This window comes from Pleuronectes platessa, chromosome 6 (genome assembly GCF_947347685.1).
Source record: "Pleuronectes platessa chromosome 6, fPlePla1.1, whole genome shotgun sequence".
Lineage (NCBI taxonomy): Eukaryota > Metazoa > Chordata > Actinopteri > Pleuronectiformes > Pleuronectidae > Pleuronectes > Pleuronectes platessa.
The window spans coordinates 14,586,060-14,605,910 of NC_070631.1; the positions used below are offsets into that span (position 1 = coordinate 14,586,060).

General features: G+C 44.8%; 1 protein-coding gene across 2 annotated transcripts in view; it reads left to right on the top strand.

The window, feature by feature from the left end:
- rerea (arginine-glutamic acid dipeptide (RE) repeats a) overlaps positions 1–19,851 on the top strand; it is a 123,241-nt gene that overhangs the window by 38,827 nt on the left and 64,563 nt on the right. For both annotated transcript variants that reach the window (XM_053424549.1, XM_053424550.1), the window contains exon 3: positions 12,917–13,427. In XM_053424549.1, coding sequence (XP_053280524.1) covers positions 13,061–13,427 — 367 coding nt within the window. In that variant the 5' untranslated portion in view covers positions 12,917–13,060. The remainder of the gene's footprint in view (positions 1–12,916; positions 13,428–19,851) is intronic.

Here is a 19,851-nt window from a genome sequence, read left to right on the forward strand (position 1 = left end):
GTTCATAGAAAATTCCATCTAATTTGTTGTGTGCACAGCGGAAGGGCTGATATCTTTAATTAACATAAACCTCTGGAGCCAACAATGAGTGAGAAATTGGTATAATTGAAAATAGGCCCTATCTCCTTTTCCCCCCTCTCTGTCTGTACATCCTTAAAGCAGCTGAGCCCATCGGAGGGCACTTTCACACATGTTAAGTGAGTGGGGGGGGCGGCATCTGGCCTCGTTAATTCAGTGCATGGTCATAAAGTAGAATGGCGATCCCCACAGGGCCGCCCTGCTCTGAACACAGTCAGATGGAGCCTGGAGCTTGGAGTGCGTCCTCGCTGCTTCCTCGTCCTCCCTGTTGACTGTCCCTCTGACACTTGAGCATGAGCATCCTCACAACCGCAGCACGGTGGTTAAACACAGGTGCAGATGTCCAGGGGAAATACAAGTGAGAGTGACGGTACATAAATCTTGATGTGCCAGGAAATAAAATTGTGCTACCGTTAAGATGTGTGCTTTTATTGAATAATCCTCATTTCCGTTCACTGCTTTCAACAACGAACTGGAGGCTGTTGGGTATTTCAGCAATCTATTGCACCGTAACCGCCTCCCCCACCAGCACCACATATTTCATATCCGTATCCTGTGTCCATAAGTGTATGTGATATGATGAGTGGGTTGTCAGGGTCTATATTTCAGTATCCACCTTACATCCCTACATCCTCAGCAATTGGTAGCAAATAATCGAGTGACAGCAGCAGGGAAGCATTCATGCGGCACATTCATATCCTATTTTAGCAAGTAAACATTTAATCTGTTTAAATGTATCACAGCTTTATTTATGCATAGAATCTGCTGTTAAGTCTGAATTATACATTAGCCAATGAATAATGCATCAGTGCCATTCCTTAATGATTACTTGCCAGGGAGCGAATGGTGATATTTGCTGATAAATTTACCCATTGATCTTGCTTGTGTTTAACCAGCCTTTTAGAGATGGTGTGTGCTGCTGCTGAATTTTGTGTTAAGGGAGGGTTTTTGTCAAGGATGTAATCAAAAGCACGCTAATTGTCTGCCTTATTTTTAATGAGATGTCTTTTTTAAATGACAAGTGAGCCCTAAGGAATTAAAGGAAATGGATAAAATCTGAATTCTCTAAGCACAACACTCACTGGCTGCAGACACCAATTCTGACATTTCCTCTAATATCTCGGCTTGGCTGGTGTTTACATATTGTGCCCTTTGAGTGGTTCATCCTCAGACCTCGAAAGATCAATGTCCAATTACAGTTTTGTCTTTGTTGGCTTGTAGCCATTACGCGAGTATGTTTGTCTGAAGTACAGAATCCAGGCGATGTCTGTTGAGTTGGTTATTCAGCCTGATCTTGGTGAAGGTTGTCCTTTGATACTTCGTCTTTGTTGGCACTGCTCTTAACGGCCACACCGAGCCAGATTATTGACACATTATCCGTATAATGCTCTGAGTAGAGCCTAAGCCTTGGAGCATAGCCCCGTTTCTGTGCAGATATATTGCTAGCCCACACAATGAGAAAATATTGACTTTTTGTCACTCAGTGATTTGATTAGTTGTGCGGATGATTTGCTTTTCATTTGTCACCCTGGCAACGTAAATTGGAAAACACGGCAACAGCCTCTTATACCCAGGAATGAAGCGGCTGAGCATTGCGGACTATCACATCTGGGAAAAAAACCTCTCTCTAAGCAGGAATGAATGCCTTTATCACTCGCACTGTATCATTGGTAATAGTAAGCTCAGCTTGTCTCCATCAAAAGAGCCAACATTTGACAGCGTTTTCACTGTAGTATGTGCAGCTGCGTGGGTGTGATGCACTCCAACAATTGCACCTTGATTTTACAGCTCAGTTGAGAGAGGTTCATCCACATATTTAAAGTGTTGGTGAGTTACTCCATTTTCTTTTGTCTGTATGAAGAGCTGCGTAAAGCAGTCTGGTGCTCTTTGTGTGTGTGTGTGTGTGTGTGTGTGTGTGTGTGTGTGTGTGTGTGTGTGTGTGTGTGTGTGTGTGTGTGTGTGTGTGTGTGTGTGTGTGTGTGTGTGTGTGTGTGTGTGTGTGTGTGTGTGTGTGTGTGTGTGTGTGTGTGTGTGTGTGTGTGTGTGTGTGTGTGTGTGTGAGAGCCAGGTCATAATGAGAGCACCTTACATTTAATCCAATAGGATTCATCTGTGGCCCTGTTCTTCCAAAAATAATGAGGTGGATCGTAAGGGCTGCCCGAGGCTGCATGTAGGGAGATGATCTCTCTGAACCGGCAAATCATTCCAGTTTTTTTATGCTAAAAAGACAAGCTAATGACTTTTCTTGATGTGTGTCAGTGCTTCACGTTAACTAGCATTAATTCACAGAAAGATCTAATGGCCTTGATTGTCAAGCTGAGTTGAGGCAGCTAGTGAGAGGCTTTCGCTCGGGTGGGGGGGGAGTGTAATTGTTTTTGCTGGCGGTGCTTCTCTCTGGAAGGGATGACGGCACAATCCAGATATGTAAACAAGAACAAACTGAAAGGCAATATCCTGATACCTTGTCTGTTTCCTCTTGACCAACGTAGCTTTTGAAAGGAAATTTCTTAGCTTTGCCCCAAAACTGCTTTTGCTTTGCCAGAAATAATTTTACAAACCTGTGTCTGCTCAACAAATTATTTCAAACATGTAAATCACACGTGGACAACGGAGATCTTGAGGAAATCATTAACTGTGACGGAGCACTGAAAACAAAGGGAGGGAGACTTAGCGACAGCAGATGCTCACAGGGTCTGATGCTGCTTATTGGAGCATGACACTTATTTAGTGCAGCAGAGGTTGTCGTTCTCCTTATTTAATGTTTATGCATTTATCGAAATCACACATTTCTTAGTTTGCTCATATGGCTGATTTGTGACTGTCTCATGCAGTTACTATAATAACTATCCCTACTTAAGGGATAAATTTACATGGATATCTTTTTAGCAATCCATTTATACTGTTTCAATATGACTTTGTGGTCTTTAACACTTGGTAAGCATTGTTTGTACATGGACAGTAGGAACTGCAGTTATGACACCACTGTTAAACCACGGATCAGGCTAATCAGGTCATAAAAATGAACACTGATAAATCGCTATTCATTTGCGGCCGTTGCAATAATATTCCATTAATGAGGAAAAAGATAATTCGATTTTTCAAAATTTTGAACAAAGTTGCTCATCAGGTGAATGACTGACTCACATCTAAGCAAGCTAACAAATGGAAAAATTTGGTGGTTTGACACTAATATGGTTATTAGAAGCAGAAACAGCAGGCAGCACACATATAATTATTTTAATCTAATCAAATTTTTAAAGCAAGCCTCTCTTTCTGTCTGTCTTTCCGTCCGTCTGTCCGTTTATGTCTTTCAATTTTATATATTTGTAAAGTTTTATTATAGAATTTTTTTTTTTTTTGAATGGGTTAAAACAAAAATAATTTTTTCCCTAAACATGATGATGTTTTTTTTTTTACTATGCCACTAACTATTACAGATGACGATAACAAAGAAAAGAAACAACATTTTAGATATGGGACGTCACTCTGGAACGTTTCAATTAGTTTTTCAGAATAATTGTGAAAAACGTTAGTCTGAAGCCCTGAGAGTTGACTTCCACCTCATGTTTGATAACTAACAAGCCCTGCACAACTAAAGGTGGGATGTTGCTGTGATACAGTGAACTGACTCTATTGGTCTGATAAAGATCATCCTAAGACCCACCAGCAATCAGTCCTGTTTGCAAACACACAGGTTTCAGGGTCAGCCTCAGTGTATGAGTGAGTGTCAAGGCAAGACTGGACATCTGTCTCCTCGTGATCTATAATGCCCACAATCCCTCTCACAGACTGCCGGCTTTGGCGCTCGAGTAGCACACCGGTTGCTCTAGTACACCCAGCCAACTACAAACAGTGCCTTATCTCACTAAAATAATAAACAAAGAGAATATAAAGCACCTTAAGAGCCCTGTGCCATCACAACTCCACTTCAAAATGGATGCTTTTGTTCTGAGATTGTTGGAGAGGACATCATAGCAAGGTAGTAGCACATCTTTTCATCCTTAAACACACTCACTCCCACTCACTCAGTCTGCTGTCGGTGAAGGAGATCCTCTGCCTGATAGGGCTTCAGAGAAATGTATTCCTCTGGGACTGTTGTTGAGGCATTTCTGCAGTTCTGCCATACACTGATTAAAGGGACACTTGTAGATAATCCTTTTAAAAATCGGTCTTTGTTGTGGCAGCAGTGGGAGTGCGGTGGGTTGTGATGGGGGCAGAAAAAAAACCAGATTGGGATCTTTAAATGGTTATCACCTTGGTATGATCCGCCACTCTGCTAACATAAATATTTAATTACAGGGTGGCTGAAATAGAGCTGTTACAGACTGCTGTTGAGAAATGGAGCTTCTATTTAGAGCACATACTGTTTCATAAAGTCATGGCATTGGTAGGAAGCCCAAGGTTATTAGTGTGGTTTGAGAGTAGTGTGTGTTTGTGGTGTGCCTGTGGGTTGCTGAAGAGTTCTCACTCTTTTTTTGTTTGCTGCAGTGATATGAAGGAGAGAAATGCACTCAGTCTGTTATTGAGAATTCACTCATGAATCCTTGATGGATTAAGGGCGTGTATGTGTGTGTGAGAAAAGAGCGCTGTTGTGGCAGCAGCACTATACTTAATGCACGACAGCGAGACGCGAACCACTTTTGCAACTGAAACAGTTGTACATTTGACCCTTTACTACCTTAGCCCTTTCTCTGTTTCATTCCACATGCTCCCTGCCCTCTAGGTTGTTGTTGTCATTCATTTCATGCAAAACTGATTGACCAGGGTTGCATCAACGCCTGGTGCAAGGAAGTTATCGCACCATGAAGGCAGATTTCCCCACACTGATCCTACTAGCTCACACTTTCACACTTGAGTGGCTAGAACCTTTAAGTGTCAGCCTTGCTTCAGATTTTTTTGGGCCAGGATTATAAAGTGAAGCCTGTATTAGGACTTGGAGGTTACCGCACGGCTCTTTAACCACTGATCTAGGCTTTGCTTTGATTCATCCTGTTTACTTATTACATGATAGCTGTGGTGAAGTCAGTTACTTGCAGCTTTCAATTAGCTGGATTTTAGGTCACAGTGTGGCTCTCTTTACTTGAGCTCCCATGGCCTTGTGGTGTCCCATCGGTCCAGTGATTGGCATGCGCTAACATCTTACCTCTCCCTGTAGGAGATAGGTGGGCAAACACAGCAGAGTCCTTGAAGCACTTCCCATCCCTGCTATTGGATTACCAGTTGCCTTTCCAGGCCTCATCTCCACAGATGAGTGCCAAGATCAATGGAGCTCTTAGTGCAAAGCTAATTCGATCAGGACTGGCTTTGCTACTGCTGATCACAGATTTTTTTTTCTTGACGTGAAACAAAAACTTAATCAAGTCAAGCCCGTGTCCAATATCCTGTATTTTCAGGCGTTCCAACTCCCATAGACATCAATTAGGAGGCATTTCATATTCATTATTGAATTGTTAGGTTGGCCTGCTGAGAAGAGGTGTGGAGATGGAAGTAGTGAACTGCTGTATAAAGTGGTCTAGCCCGTTTTGCTGAGAGTAGCAGGAACGCTGTCCTTTCTCCAGCCGAGCAACTGGCATCATAAATAAGCTAAGAGCCTGTGTTTTTAGAGCGATGAGGTGTCTCCGGCTTTGACGTTGAGCAGAGAGAAAGGGTTGAAGGGCATATTGACCCACTTGTACTGGTAAGCGAAAAGCAGACTCTTCAGTGGCCCCATTAATTATTGTTTGATGCTAATAAAGTTGGGGGGGATGGGGCATGGTACGAAACATAATTATTCATCCCAGAATTTCTCCTCGATGAGCCTTGTTCCCCTTCCCCTTGTGCTCAGTAAGGAAGCTACCGGGACTGTCAATTGACTGCAGCGGGAGAAGATGTCCCCTCAGTCTTTTAAGGAGAGGACAGGAGGGAACAGGGTGAAGGGCGCCATTTGGCCGAGTGATATATGAGGAGAGACAGCAATATATGTAAGGAGCTGCTGAAAGAAAGATGGAAGGTCAAGGCCCATTACACTCCAGCCATTTATTGGCTGAACACATACTCTGACCTGGACTGCAAATACAGTTGCTCAGTAGTAGCGGTTTTTGTTTATATATGTATGTGTGTGTGCATGTGTGTGTCAATGGCCTACACATTTTAGATTGACACGTGTGTATACACATAGATGAATGCAGCACTGTGGTGAATGTGCTCACAGTGACTTTTTATAAGCTGGTTGCAGATGGAAGCTATTTTAATAAGACTGTTGCTCCACAAACCGGCCCTCCTAGATTTCCACCAGGCGACTGCACTGGCAGACGCACCAGAGACTGATTTCCTATGCATGAGCACAGCATATGGTGTGCTTAAACACAATGCAAGAATAGGATTGGTTTATGAACTGTGTGTCATAACATTGTGATAATTGAGTGCACTTTGAATGGTTACTCCAGCTCTATATCCTGTATATTTTTTTCTCCTTTCCTTTTACATTGCTAAGTTTTTAGATAACAAATAGTTCATGTAAGGACTGCGTTTTTAGTGTGTGTTATTTGCATAGGCAGGGCTAAGCACTATTTCCATTGTCATTAATGGCGCGGTGACAAGAGGAGAAGCCGGCGAGGCTGCCATGGTCAAAGCCTAACATTAACATTCCAAGAATATCTGAGGCTTATTCACAGCAACTCAGCTACACAGCCAGCTCAGTTCACCTTCAGTTTAAAGGAGACAACAGCGGGCGGATAGTCAACCTTAGCGATGTTGTCTCGGCAGTATTAATGTGCCATTGTTGTTGCACAGTGAAGGATGCAATGGGTAATCCAATATATTGCAGTTGTTAGGTCTTTGGAAAGACGAAAATATGCAGCTTGTGTTTGCTGGAGGCATAACACACTATCAGTTAGGGATCAAGTCTCCATTTCACACATGAACAGGCAGTTAATCTGTGGATCACTACTGTACAGTGTGTAATATCCACCTTCTCCTCTCATGCTTTCCCAAAAGCCCATTGTTCTAGGCTCCTGCTGCTAATGCTTCGGAAAATAGTCGTCTTTTTCTCGCTGAAGTGTATTTTTGGGTGAAGACCCAAGCATTCACAGCTAGTAAACCATACAGGTCTGACTCTTTAAAATTAATTATGTGTATTTGCAGCCTACCTGTGTGTGTGTGTGTGGCCTGTGTGTTTGCGGCAGGGCGCACTAAAATGCCACCGCTGTAAGAGGCCCAGTCCCAGCCACTGCATGTTTTATGAGCTGTCCTTCGAGGATATGGAAGCACTGAGCGCAGATCTTGCTTGTAGCAGCAGCATTACCGCTTCTTTTTTTTTTTAATATGCAGGCGAGGAAACCCGTACAGACACTGTCTGTGTCTATAGTTTAAGTATCATGGCTGGCTGCATGGATGCTTCACAAACTCATGATTCATATTATTCTCCCCATGTGCACGGCTTTCCCCTCTGCCTAGGATCACTGGCATGCACATCTGAGATGGTGGATGACAAGGCTGAACGCTGAATATTACACTCCCCATGTCACCCCCCTCCATTAACTGCTTTCCAAAGCCGTCCTTTTCCTTGAACAAACACATCTCCAACTGGATAATGTTCCCTGGCAGTGTCTATTTGCAGTGATTACACATTGACTTGTGAGTTATAGGTCTGGTGGCGAGAATACTGGGATTATCATGGAGGATAACAAACAACGTTATGTATATAAGACCAATCTTTTGTTGGGTGGGTGGACGTTGGTGGTTTAAGGAGAGACATTTGCATATGATATAATAGCCCTTCCTAATTAACACCAACACCATCTGTTTGAGGACTGAGCCGAGTTTGCCACATCACAGCTAAATAATTTAGACAGAGCTGGTTTTGTGTACTGACCTAATGGCTTTGTTTTTGGGAGCTGTTCCTGAAAACATCCTGAAGGATGGCCCGGCCTGTCAGAACTGTCTTATCTATCACTCTAATCTGCTGTATTTATGTTGGTTTTTCCTCTGTGTTGGCTCGTCACTCTGTGTGGCATAGTGATTAGAGTAGCTGCAGGATGTAGGGCAGCCATGTGAATACATTTCCTCCTCTCCCACACTCATTTAGACAACCAGTTGGAGTTGAAGTGACGGATAGGATCATTACGCTGATGGGCAGATCTGGGAGGAAGAGTTGGGATATTTGATTGTAGAATATCAGTGCAAGAAGTACATGATGGAGAGCTCAAATATTAAAATCTCAAGAGTCGTTTCATTTTATCAGAAGACCAAATCAAATATTTCTTTCTTTCCCAGAAAATCCTATGACTATATACATCTGATTGAGAAAATGTCATGTAACTCATTTCCTCGTCCCACGGCTGCAGCTCCTTTCCGTCTTATAGAGATAAATGTTAGATGTGTGAATGATGATATTTTTTTACTCCAACTCTGCGTCGAATGTGTCCCTTGTGGGTTTTAAGGTCTCCTGACCCCAGCTTTACCTCAGACAAAATTTCCATTACAACAGCATATAATTCACCAGAAAATTGAAATGTCGTCACTCCTCCAGAGGTGAAGGACACAAGAAATTATTGCAAATCAGTTACTTTATTCACACTGTCAAAGTAGCCCCGCACATCTAGATGAAAACTCAATTATGAGCCACAATAATGATAGCGCTGACTGCTACCACATACCTTACGTTCTCCCGCTTCTCTTCTCGATGACACATTGGGAGAGAGGTCATTTACTGTCACAGTGAGGAGGCTCACGATCACATTTCTCAAGAGTGCCTCATTTAGAGGAAAGGGGATGGGGGACAACCAACAACCCTGGCCTTTCCCTCGGGAGCCGTGTCAAAACATGATGCCCGGTAACGCAGTCAGAGCTGCGGAAATGGCCTTCAGCTTCACTCCAGCCAGACAAATATGGCAGACAGAGAGGGGCGTCTTGAAGTCGATGGCATTGGGCGGCAAAATGAAGTCCTCCTCACAATCCCTGTAGATAATGGACCTTTTGGTTGTGGAGCGGGCCATTCGGAGCACCCAAACTGGGACTAGAGGAGGATTTAGCCTTCTTTTAGAGATGGAGTACAGGCTTAGATGTCATGGAGCACACAGTCTGATCCCTCTGTCTGTGGTTGGAAGCAATTGTGGACAGTTTCTGAAAGTATTGGATGCTATTTTTAGCTCAGGAAGATTTTCTGTTGTCAGTTGACAATTGACAGTTTATTGTTTCCAACAGTGTAATTGCATATTTTAATCTGTTCTCATGGAGTAGTGCTTTGCTTTTTACCTTGGGAGTCTCTAGGCAGGTTTAAATGTTGATGTTGGAAAGCCCCAAGCTATCTTTTCTCGAGCATGGCTTCTACCTACTAAACTTACCCCAGATGCCGGCTAAAAATAGAGCCTTTGTGAGCACAACTTTAGCAGAGGGGAAACAAGATGTGGCTACTCATCAGTGAATTGAAAAACAAGTGGAATAGACAAGTGTCTTTGCCCTGCCGATGTGAACTAAAACAAAGAGGGCCTTGGAGGATAAAGTAAGCCTTGATTGCGCCAGGTAAAGACAATGCAGGCAGGGTGCGAGGCCACAGAGAATCCCTTATGAAGTGGCCTACCTCTCGCCTCCAGCCGAGCCCTTCATTATGCTGTTGTTTCTAGGGGGCTTGGATGGCAGTTTAGATTAGATCGCACTGAGTAATGGATTGAAGCTGACGAAAACCTGCTGCAGCTCGACATCACCACAGTTAAGATCCATGCACTGCTGTGGATCTTGCTGCTTTATTCAGATCAATTTGAGTTGCCCTCATTGTTAATAACCCTGCATATATATTCATGCTAACATTGTTCTCCTCTGTATTCATGCGAGTATTTCATTCAATCCCTTTGCAAAGCCGGCCCTAAATCCTTGCCAATCACATTTTGCTACTTCATAATTCTCCAATTTAATATGCCATGAATTACTTTTCAGTCTCTACCCCCAAAACCGAGTGCTTCACTGTGCTGGTTATATTGTTGTTAGATTCTATTTTGCATTTAAATGTAACATTTCTAGTTTCTCTATTATTTGTTATATATAATGCTGTATGAATAGAGGTCCATCTTTTGCAAATTCAATCCAAGATAATCAATTACTAAAAGTTGGCGGCATTTAAAAAGAAATCTTACAGCCTCATCACACTGTATAGGTTCTCAAGCAAAGCATGCTAATTTGGATGTTTATCCTTAAGATAGGTTTTGATAACTACAGAGATGAGCGTGGATTTGGATAAATGTGGGAGTAACTGAAATGAATAAAACATGGCTTTTCAAAAGGCTGTTCAGTGGAGAGAGAGGAAAAAAACTGTTAAGTAACTGAAACCTGCTGTGTGGCCATTGTGGGGGATGATGTGTTAATCGAGCCACAAACTGTGTGGTTTTTCAGGCCAGAGGTCTCATTTAAACAGGCCCGGAAAAAGAGAAATGTATTTGAGCGGGTCCCCGCTGGCTGCTAGCCCTTGACTCCATTGCAGTAATGTAAATGGTGGATTAGGAGCCATTGGCTTGGGACCCCCTCAACCCCTCTCCAGCCACTGCCTCCTCCTCTTTGTTTCCACCAAGACAGCTGGTATCTTTCAAAGGGTCCAAACCCCTGTGATTGATATGTAATACTTTCAAGCCTCACCTGCCGCCTCGCAGCGTTATTCATCGGCCAGGCAGCCAGTGCTGCCTTCTACTGAGCGCTTTGTTTCCCGGGATGTGGGTGGAGAGCCTTCTCCCTCGCTTTTTTGTCCCTGTCTTCACTTTCTCTGTCTGCTTCTCCTCCCTCTCAGCCATCAATACATTATGACTTCTCATTGCCACAGCGTTACTACTTCACTTCACTCTGACTCACTTTGTCTTACCCACTCAATTTGCTCAACTTCAAATGGCTACTGATGTTCTACAAATCTAGCCGTAGACGCCTGAACATATTGTTAATTGACTAATGTTAACACAATCAAACATGTCTATCTGGATAACTTTTTGGGTTGTTTTTGGGGTTAGTAAATACAGTTATGTTAACCTCAGCAGGGTATTTGGAAAATCTAAATTTGGACTGAGGCAGTTATGTTAAGTGTATCCAGATGTAGACTAATAACACCTAGATTGTAAAGGTACTTATGGAGGCTGGTAGCCGCCTACAACATCAAAGAATGGGCCAGACCTCCATTTTCAACAGTTCAGAGTCCTCCTTGGTTTCAGTGGAAGAGGCTTATGTTCCTGATTAGAGGAGAGAAGAGGTGCTTAGCTCATACACAGATTCTACCCCCCCCCCCCCCCCGGATTAGAGCTGTGCTATCAAATGGTACCTTCATTAATGTTGTTATGCTCCTCACACTTCTAATACACGATGCTGAGTGGAGGGTAGTCTGTATTTTGCCACCCCAATATAGGCGTGTATCATGGGTGGGTGGGTGCACATGCGTGTGAGAGCTCTCTTCAGCCCTCTCTCTGCGCTAATGTGTTCTTGTGTGCATCCGCTGGCAGCCCAGTGGTCTCCGTGGTAACTCATCATTAGGTGATTAATGGGGCTGTGACGAGGCTGCGGTTTAATCAGGCCCGGTGTTTGTGTTGAAGCCGACGACAAGAGCAGCTGCCCTGTCAGTTGGTGTCTGCTCACGAGATGACAGCACCCGCTGCTGAGGAGCGCCTTTGTCAAACGTGCTTCATTGTGTGTGTGTGTGTGTGTGTGTGTGTGTCAAAAGCTTTTCTTCCACCTTCCTCTTCTATTCTTAACCTCAGACTCTCTACCTGGATCTCTCTCTATCCCTTTTGCTTCCACCCAGCTATCACGACCACAGTAACGTGTAGGCTGATTGCCTGGTCTGATCCCTCTGCAGGGCTGAAATAACTATTTCTACTTAATTTGTTGCGGTGGGGTCAGGGGGGGGCAAACAGTGGCAGCAAATGAGACATGTCCTTTGTAGGCACAGTGTGAAGGGGCAGCGTAGAGCACACAGCGGGCTGCTTCAGCTTTGCCCACTTCACTGTTTATGGAGGATTTCATTATGGCATGAGTGAGTGGTAGCTGAGCTATTCTGAGTGAACGGCGATAGCTGAAAATGGCAGTGGACCGGGAACAGCAAATGACTGGCTCAGCTTCTCTTCCCCTTCTTTCCTTACCCAGTGGATTTCTGTGTTCTCCCCTCCAGAGCTGTCATTTCACATTAACACAGTGGTGACTGTCAGCCAGGGCAGAGGGCTAGGGCTGGGTGCAGTCCAGTAAGCCAGAGTACACATACATAACCACACACAGACACACACACACAGATGAGTAAAACGGAGCCTGGTGTCATCACAAATGGTTTGCACAGAAGCTAGCCAGTTACCGCCGTTATTGAGCTTTGTGCTGGGTCTCTTCCCATCACACTGTAAACGACAAGCAGTGTCTTGTGCTGATAAATCCGGTTGACACATTATCTCTGAGGAATTCAACAGGTTCAATCTAGCACTACCTCTTTATGTTTAGTTAAAACTTCCTTTTAGGATATTGTGTTTCATTGTACACTGTACATGTAGCAGTTCTATTTCTACTTTTCTCACATTCCATTTTTTCCTCATTAATAGCTCTGTTTTACCGCCTTTCTAAAAGTATGGGAAATGTGTGAGTAGGAAACTGGAAGGTTCTGTTCTTTGATAAAGCTATTCAGTGCTCTCCAGGGTATACATGGTTGTGGAGGGGAGTGCCAACAATTGCTGTGATGTTGAGCGGAGTCAGCGCAGCTGCCTGATCTCGTGGAACTTATCTTGTATTTCTCACCCACAAAAAGTCTCCTCCAGCATAATCCTTTTTTACTTAATGTAGTTTCTTTACAGAGAGGACAATTTTTATTGACACAGACTTATGCTAATTCTCCTTTTTCTTTTATCCACAGCTTTCCTGAAACACTGGGGTTGTTGGTGTGGCCAAATTTTCCCTGGATTTGATTGGTAAATTCAGAAGACTGAAGCCCAGGCTCACAGTCTACCTTTCACGGAGGCCCAGCCGTGAGAGGACTGAGGAAGGCACGTGGCGGATCATGACGGCCGACAAAGAGAAGGAGAGGGAGAAAGAGCGGGACAGAGACAGAGACAGGGACCGGGACAAGAGAGAGTCAGGCAAGTCCCGCCGACTGGACGGGGACCGGGGAGACCGTGAAAGTGAGAGCTCCAGGCCCCGACGCAGCTGTACGCTGGAGGGTGGGGCCAAGAACTATGCAGAGAGCGATCACAGCGAAGATGAGGACAACGACAATGGCAGCACGGGCGGAGGCAGCGGCACAGCCGAGGATGCCGGCAAAAAGGGCAAGAAGAAGACGCCCAAAAAGAAGTCACGTTACGAGCGTACAGAGAACGGGGAAATAACATCCTTCATCACAGAAGACGATGTTGTTTACAGATCTGGAGGTAAGACAGAATCATACCTGATCTAAATTTGTCAGCAGGTGAAACTACACTCACTGCAGGGAAAGTCTATGTTTGGATTGTAGTTTAATTGTAGTCCCAACTTATAAACATCACATTCACTCCATTCTTTCCCTTCCACTTAGTTTTCAATAAGCTTCTTTTAGAAATGAGAAGACAAATGATTGTTGCTCAATGGTGGAGTGCAATAAGCTGCTAAAGGAGGGCATATTATCCAAAGTAGCAACTCTACCAGCAGTATTATCTCAAGCTGTAGGCCAATGCATCATACAATCAAATACAATGTTGACCCACTCTTTGTTTTGTCTTGGGCTGTGTCAATAAATGTCAAAGTCGTCATTCTCTAGATGACGGGATAGTGACGACAGCTGTGATAATGCTTTTCATTCCTAGTGCGATTGACTCACTAAACGCATGCTATCTATGCTGGGGCCAAAAGTTACTCTGGTTTTCCGTGACGTGTTTGAGCCACGGTACAACGTCTTTATTACATTTGTTGAATGAAGCTAAAAAGAGAACCAACTTTTTCTGACGCTGTAAACATGGCCCGTCTATCACCTACTGTTTAGAAATTGGCTGTATTACAGAGGGGAATGTCAACGGTAGGAAGCCGGGCTCACTGGTTGTGTATATAGTCTGCTCTCTATCTCACTTTCTCTCCCTCTCCCGCTTAACAGTGCTCTGCGCCTTGCAACTAAATCATCGCCGCCACGTCTTTTCATTTATGTAGCAGCTAGCAAAAGGTCAGATGGAAAATGAGAGGGGGGGCACATTGTTTGGATATTTAACGGGAAGAGCGGAAATTACAGCTAGCGTGTTAGGTTAGGTTTTCGTCTCCCCCATCTCGATTCACACACACGCATCCACACAAACACTCAGCCCTCTTTTATTCCCCTCATATACTAAACAGACAAACTAAAGTAGGTGCAGTGAAATAGCTAGACACCCCCACGACATGTTCTCTGTCTAGGCGCGTTATCAAGTTGGCTGAATTATCTCTGCGCTGGTATCAGTGGAGGTCCTCCAGCAAGCAGTGACTCTGATCCAAAGCCTTGTTGTTACGCACTCTCCATTTCTGTCCGTGTAATGCTCTGCAACGGACTCCATTGAAGACTCCACATTTCATGTTTAATAGAGAGAGAGCACCGCCGCTTTGTCTCATAGTCAATCATGCAGAGACAGGGGGGGGGGGGGGGGGGGGGCTGGAGAGGGAGAGAGGTAAAAACATCGGAAGCAGTCAGTCATATCAATGAAACATTCAAAAGGCATATAAACAAAGTCGACTGTCTCAGTGGATTAGCTCTGCAGAATATTTATATTTCCGCATTCGAGCAAACGGCAGAGCAGTGTCTGATTGATGGGGAATATTTATGTTTCCTGTCTTCTCCTTCAATTAGTTTGACAGGTCTAGAGTGGCCCGAGTGTCACAGCCTGCTCCCACTGTGTATACCAGAGCTGTTAGATCGGTTTAGAGTAGGATGAGCCAGGACTAGAGCACTGGTATGCTAGTTTGTAATTTACCTCCTATTGTCAAAGTGGAAGATCCTCCACCTCAGCGACAGACCTCCTACTGTGTCTTCTGTTTATTGTTCAAGTGATAAGCTGTGTGTGTGTGTGTGTGCAGAGCATGTTTTTCCTTCTCCCGCTTGTTCATTGGTAGCAACCATCTTGCAATCAGATTTGATGTGTGCAGCTTAGGCAGACACAAAGCCTTTCATGGATTATGCTTTACTAAATGTTAAATCCCTTTATAGCCGTCTAGTGACACACAATATGTAAAACTGACCACCCTCGGTGAGGGATTTAAACCGCCCCAGACATGGGGAGAGGGAAGAAGTTGTGACGGAAAATGATAGAGGAACCATAACAAATAGTGAAACAGAATACTGTGTTGATTGCTTATGTCCCAGGAAGCTTTAGTAACATACAGGCTCATGTCATCACATAAAAAATAAGTAATTTACAATAGTAACTGTCTGCATGCTCCCAATCTCCAGCCACACACCAATCTCTATGCTTAACCTTTATATCCCTCGAAGATGGGTTCAGGAAGCTTAGTGCATATCGATTGGTGGGGAAAGGTAGAAGGAGGACTGCAATTGGCCAATAGGTGGGCCTGCAGCTAACTCTGGCTCTGCTGCTCTTTAAAAAGGATGAAGGAGTGTGTCTGTGTCTGTACTGTTGGCCAGGGGACTGTACACCGGGCCATTTGTATGGTCGGCTGCTAGGTTGAACAGACTGACGCAGTGCAAGAAGCAGACATGCCAAATAGATCTGTACCCTGTGGCTGAGCTCTCACCACATCCCCAGGCCCAGCCAGAAACCTCCAGAGCCTACACAAACATAAATGCATGTACACACACACACCCCCAAAAATGATAGATTCTACATATTGCTACAGGGGGTTCAGTAGGAGGCCCCCTTAAGGCATGGAGACCACTCACTTGTAAACTCACACATTACTAATAACCAGTCTTTGTGCTCTTACCACCGTAACACATACATGAACACTATGTACAAGGCATTAGAGACTGCAACACACACACACGCGCTGAGAAAGAGAGAGATCCATCCACGTTGCTTTCCACTGCAGCAGCTCGGCACTGCAGGTGGCTGGCAGCCATAGCATGTCTCCTTCCCTTCCTAAGTGACCGCCTGGCTGGTCTGTTTAAAATGTAGAGTGCTAATGAAAACCAGCTGCCCCTCCCAGACTCCTTCTGCCCTTGTACCTGAGTGTATTCCACACAACATGGCAACCCACTATCAGACAAGACTTGCACTAATTTCTTATTTTTCACAGATGAGTGATAAATTACATTAAAAACCAACCGAAAATGTCTTAATTAGATGTTTGGCCAGCATGTGCAACCAAAATAGCTTCAGTACAGTTAAAATTTCTAACGGTGCAGTTTTGTAAACTTAATTGGTCGGTTGAATTTTCCTGAGACTCAGCTGACTCACTTAACTGGCCCTTTGTAGTTACTCCCATAGACCAATGTTAAAAATTACATGAACGTTTAAAGTAAACTGAATGATAATTCTTTTAAGTTTCACTATTGGTGATTTCTGGGCAATTGAACGTCTTTTATAGATAGAGATTTAATACATAGCAAAGTAAATGATACTTCATGGGAACACAACACATCTGAGTTCTGTTTTTCGGTATGGATCCTCTTGAGAAGCCAGTGCAGTGTGGTTCAGTGAGTGTTGGGTTGGTTATTACAGAGCCAAGACACCGTAGGCTAGAGCTGGATTAGCATTGCGCATCCCCTCTGCAACAAAGGCTTGGTGTCGATTGGTTTGCTGTTTCCAGTCAAGCTAACACGAGGGGCAAGCCCTCGGAGTCCTCTCATATTGAAACACAACAGTGGGAATCTGTAGCCTGTTGCTAACTGAACAGATCTATTTTTAAAAAGCCCTCACTGCTCTCCCATCTCTCCATACGCTAGAGACTCTGGGAAAAGGGCTTTTTAGTGAAATCCAACCACCTGCCGACTGCTAAATGAGAAAGCGTGGGCTAGCCGAGAGGGAAAGGAGAGGAGGAGGGGGTGGTGTTGTCAAAGAGCCTCTGTTCTCCCTTAGGAGCTCAGTCAGCTGTAGGCCTGCCCTATTGTAGAGAGCCGATGGTATCGCTTGCCAGGTATTTCCCTCTGCTGTTCCACCCAGAAGAAAAAAGATATGTTGGGGCTGGTGGATGAGGAGAGAGGAAGGAAAGTTGGAGACGAATCAAGTGTCAGTGTGCCTCCGGGCCTTGACTGCCTGTTAAACCACCCCACTGGGATCGGCCCAGCAGGAAATGGCACAAGGCAGGCTTGGTCATCAGCAGGTCTCCTCCACAGAGCTGCTGTGGTCAGTAATAACACCAGTCGCCCTCTTCTCAAGATTTCTGTCGTCTTGGCCTTGCAGTCCCCTCACACCCCTGTGGTTCCATTATTGCATTCCTTGTCGTATTTAATTTTAGGATCAGTGCACTCGAGGGGGGTGGCTCTTCTGAAGCCGCGCTATGCTCTGCACCGTGTGCAGTTTGAGCCGAGCACTACTTGTAACAATGCAGGTGCGTCCTGCCTCATGGATAATACCACCTGCAATCGTGGCTGAAACAAACACTCCTCTTGATTTAAGAAGTCTGTCTTGTTTCTAAAAAACATGTTCATATCCTTGCTGCGTTTAGACGGTTTCATCCCACAGCACAGCCCTTCCCCCATCACTGTTTACTAAACACCAGCATATATGACTGTGTTCACAGTGAGACTTTTCCACTGTAGCTTGTCTCGGAAAACAAAGCTAAGCAGATATCACCTCACAACTCCCCCCTCCTTTCTGCTGGAATGCTGCAGCAAATTAAACAGCATCTTATTTGCTTGAGACAAGGAGAGCAGGACACGCTCTTCTGCTGAGGATAGGTGTGTTTTAGATTAGACATGCTTGGCAGTCACACGAGCATAGCTGGCTGAACAATGAGCTATAGCTGAGAAATTGCTGTAGTGTTGTGTGTGCTGTGAGGTTATAGCAATGAATATGCTGTTGCTTGAAGTCGGTAGTGACAATGTAATTGGAGAAAGAATGACCGCGAGGATCAGCTTTCAGTGAAGTGCTCGGGTTTGAGAAAGTGCACTCAGGAGCTACATGATTATCTCCCCGTGTCGAAGTATTGAACTTTCTCCTGCTCTCTATCTCTCTGGGTGGCATGGCGGTCAGCAGTGGGGTTGAGCCAAGTTAGAAGTTAAAGTTATGGCTGCTGAGGGAGTGAGAACACTCGTCTACAAAGGCCCTGCTGCACCGAAGGCTACACCCATCGAGCTAACGCACACGTCAACCCCCCAAAAAACCCATCCCCCACTCAGACCCCCGCTATGGCTAAACCCCCTTGTCCCTCCCCTTTCCACTTCTCCACTTGAGCGAGGAGACCCACTTCCAAATGCACAAAACGGCAGGAATGTTTAACAAGCCAAGCAGACCCTGGAGGAACTGTGTGGCCATGCTTCGACAAGTCCCCCCCCCCCGCCCACCCACCTCCCTCCAGGAGCTCTGCCGCCCCCTTTTTTTTCGTTCAAACAGCAGAAACTGTAACGTTAACTTGGTTTAACTTTCACATTCACTGAGACTTGTGTTGTAGTCTCATTCAGAGAAATACCCTTGAGGGAGTAGACTTTTTAGTGCCCTGGATGAATTCAAAATGTGCCTTTGACGTTCGAAGAATAGACTTGCTTCGCTGGCTGTGAATGATTAAACTAGATCCCTGTCTCTTGGTTTTTTTTTTTCCTTCTCCCCACCATGTATCTTTTTCTCTCTCCCCGTCTGTTCTTTACGCCTGTTGATGTTCTCTGGGTGTGCACACGGAGATCTCGCCTCTCTAAATGAATGTGCCGCCGAGGTGAAGGGACACCGAACCCTAATTCCCCCAATTTGACTCCTCCAAAAAAATGTCATCTCTGTCAGATTAGTCTCTTTTGTTCTCTGCCCTCCCCCCACTCCCTCCCTCGCTGCTCCCTCCTCCGCCTCTACCCGCTTCTCTCTGTCTCTCTCAACGCACACACACACACACACACACACACACACACACACACACACACACACACACACACACACACACACACACATTATGTCGCTCACAGATCACACAATAGCGTTGATGGATATTTTCATTCATTTTATCTTGTAAATGACTTCCAGGGATGGCGTAGAGGAGAGAGGGGGAAAAGCGAGAAGAGGGCAGTAGTGAGAGAGATATAATGCGTCACTCAGAGCCAGTGAGGGTGATAAACCCCCGCCTCCCTCCCTCCCTCTCCTTTCCTTACAACAGCTCATTCAGCCCACAGCAGATAACAAGCCCACCCTGGGGTTACACACACATACACAGAGCCTCTCAAAAAACAAAGCCCATGATGTCACAGATGCACTCATAGACACCAGCCCCTCTACAAATGGTATCTTGGGTGTCAGAGCCATTTAATATCCTTGCCACCCCTCTTTTCCTCTGCACGCGGTAAGATAAACCACAGCCAGATCGATAACTCTGTTGACACAAACAAATAAATAACAGATGATGGCACTGTCGGTCGCTGAATAAAACCTAGCCGCTCGTCTTTTTGTTAGGGAAAGTGTGGCTTAATCCTTCTGTACAGAATGGCGCACCGTGTGTTTTGGGGGAGTGAGCAGCAGCAGACTGTGTTGTCAGTGTAAATCCTACCTGTGGTGGCCTTTGTTCTTTAGAATCAAACCTGGCAGAGCTATGAGATAGCTTTATCCTGTACTATTGTATTGTAAGGTGACATTGGGTGACTTGATGGCGCCTCCAAATAAAATGTATTATTATTATTATTATAGTGGAGCTTCCCATTTCCACACCCTTGTGTATGTATGAACGTTGGTACGAGCACTACGCTCTGTCGCACCAAACCAAAGT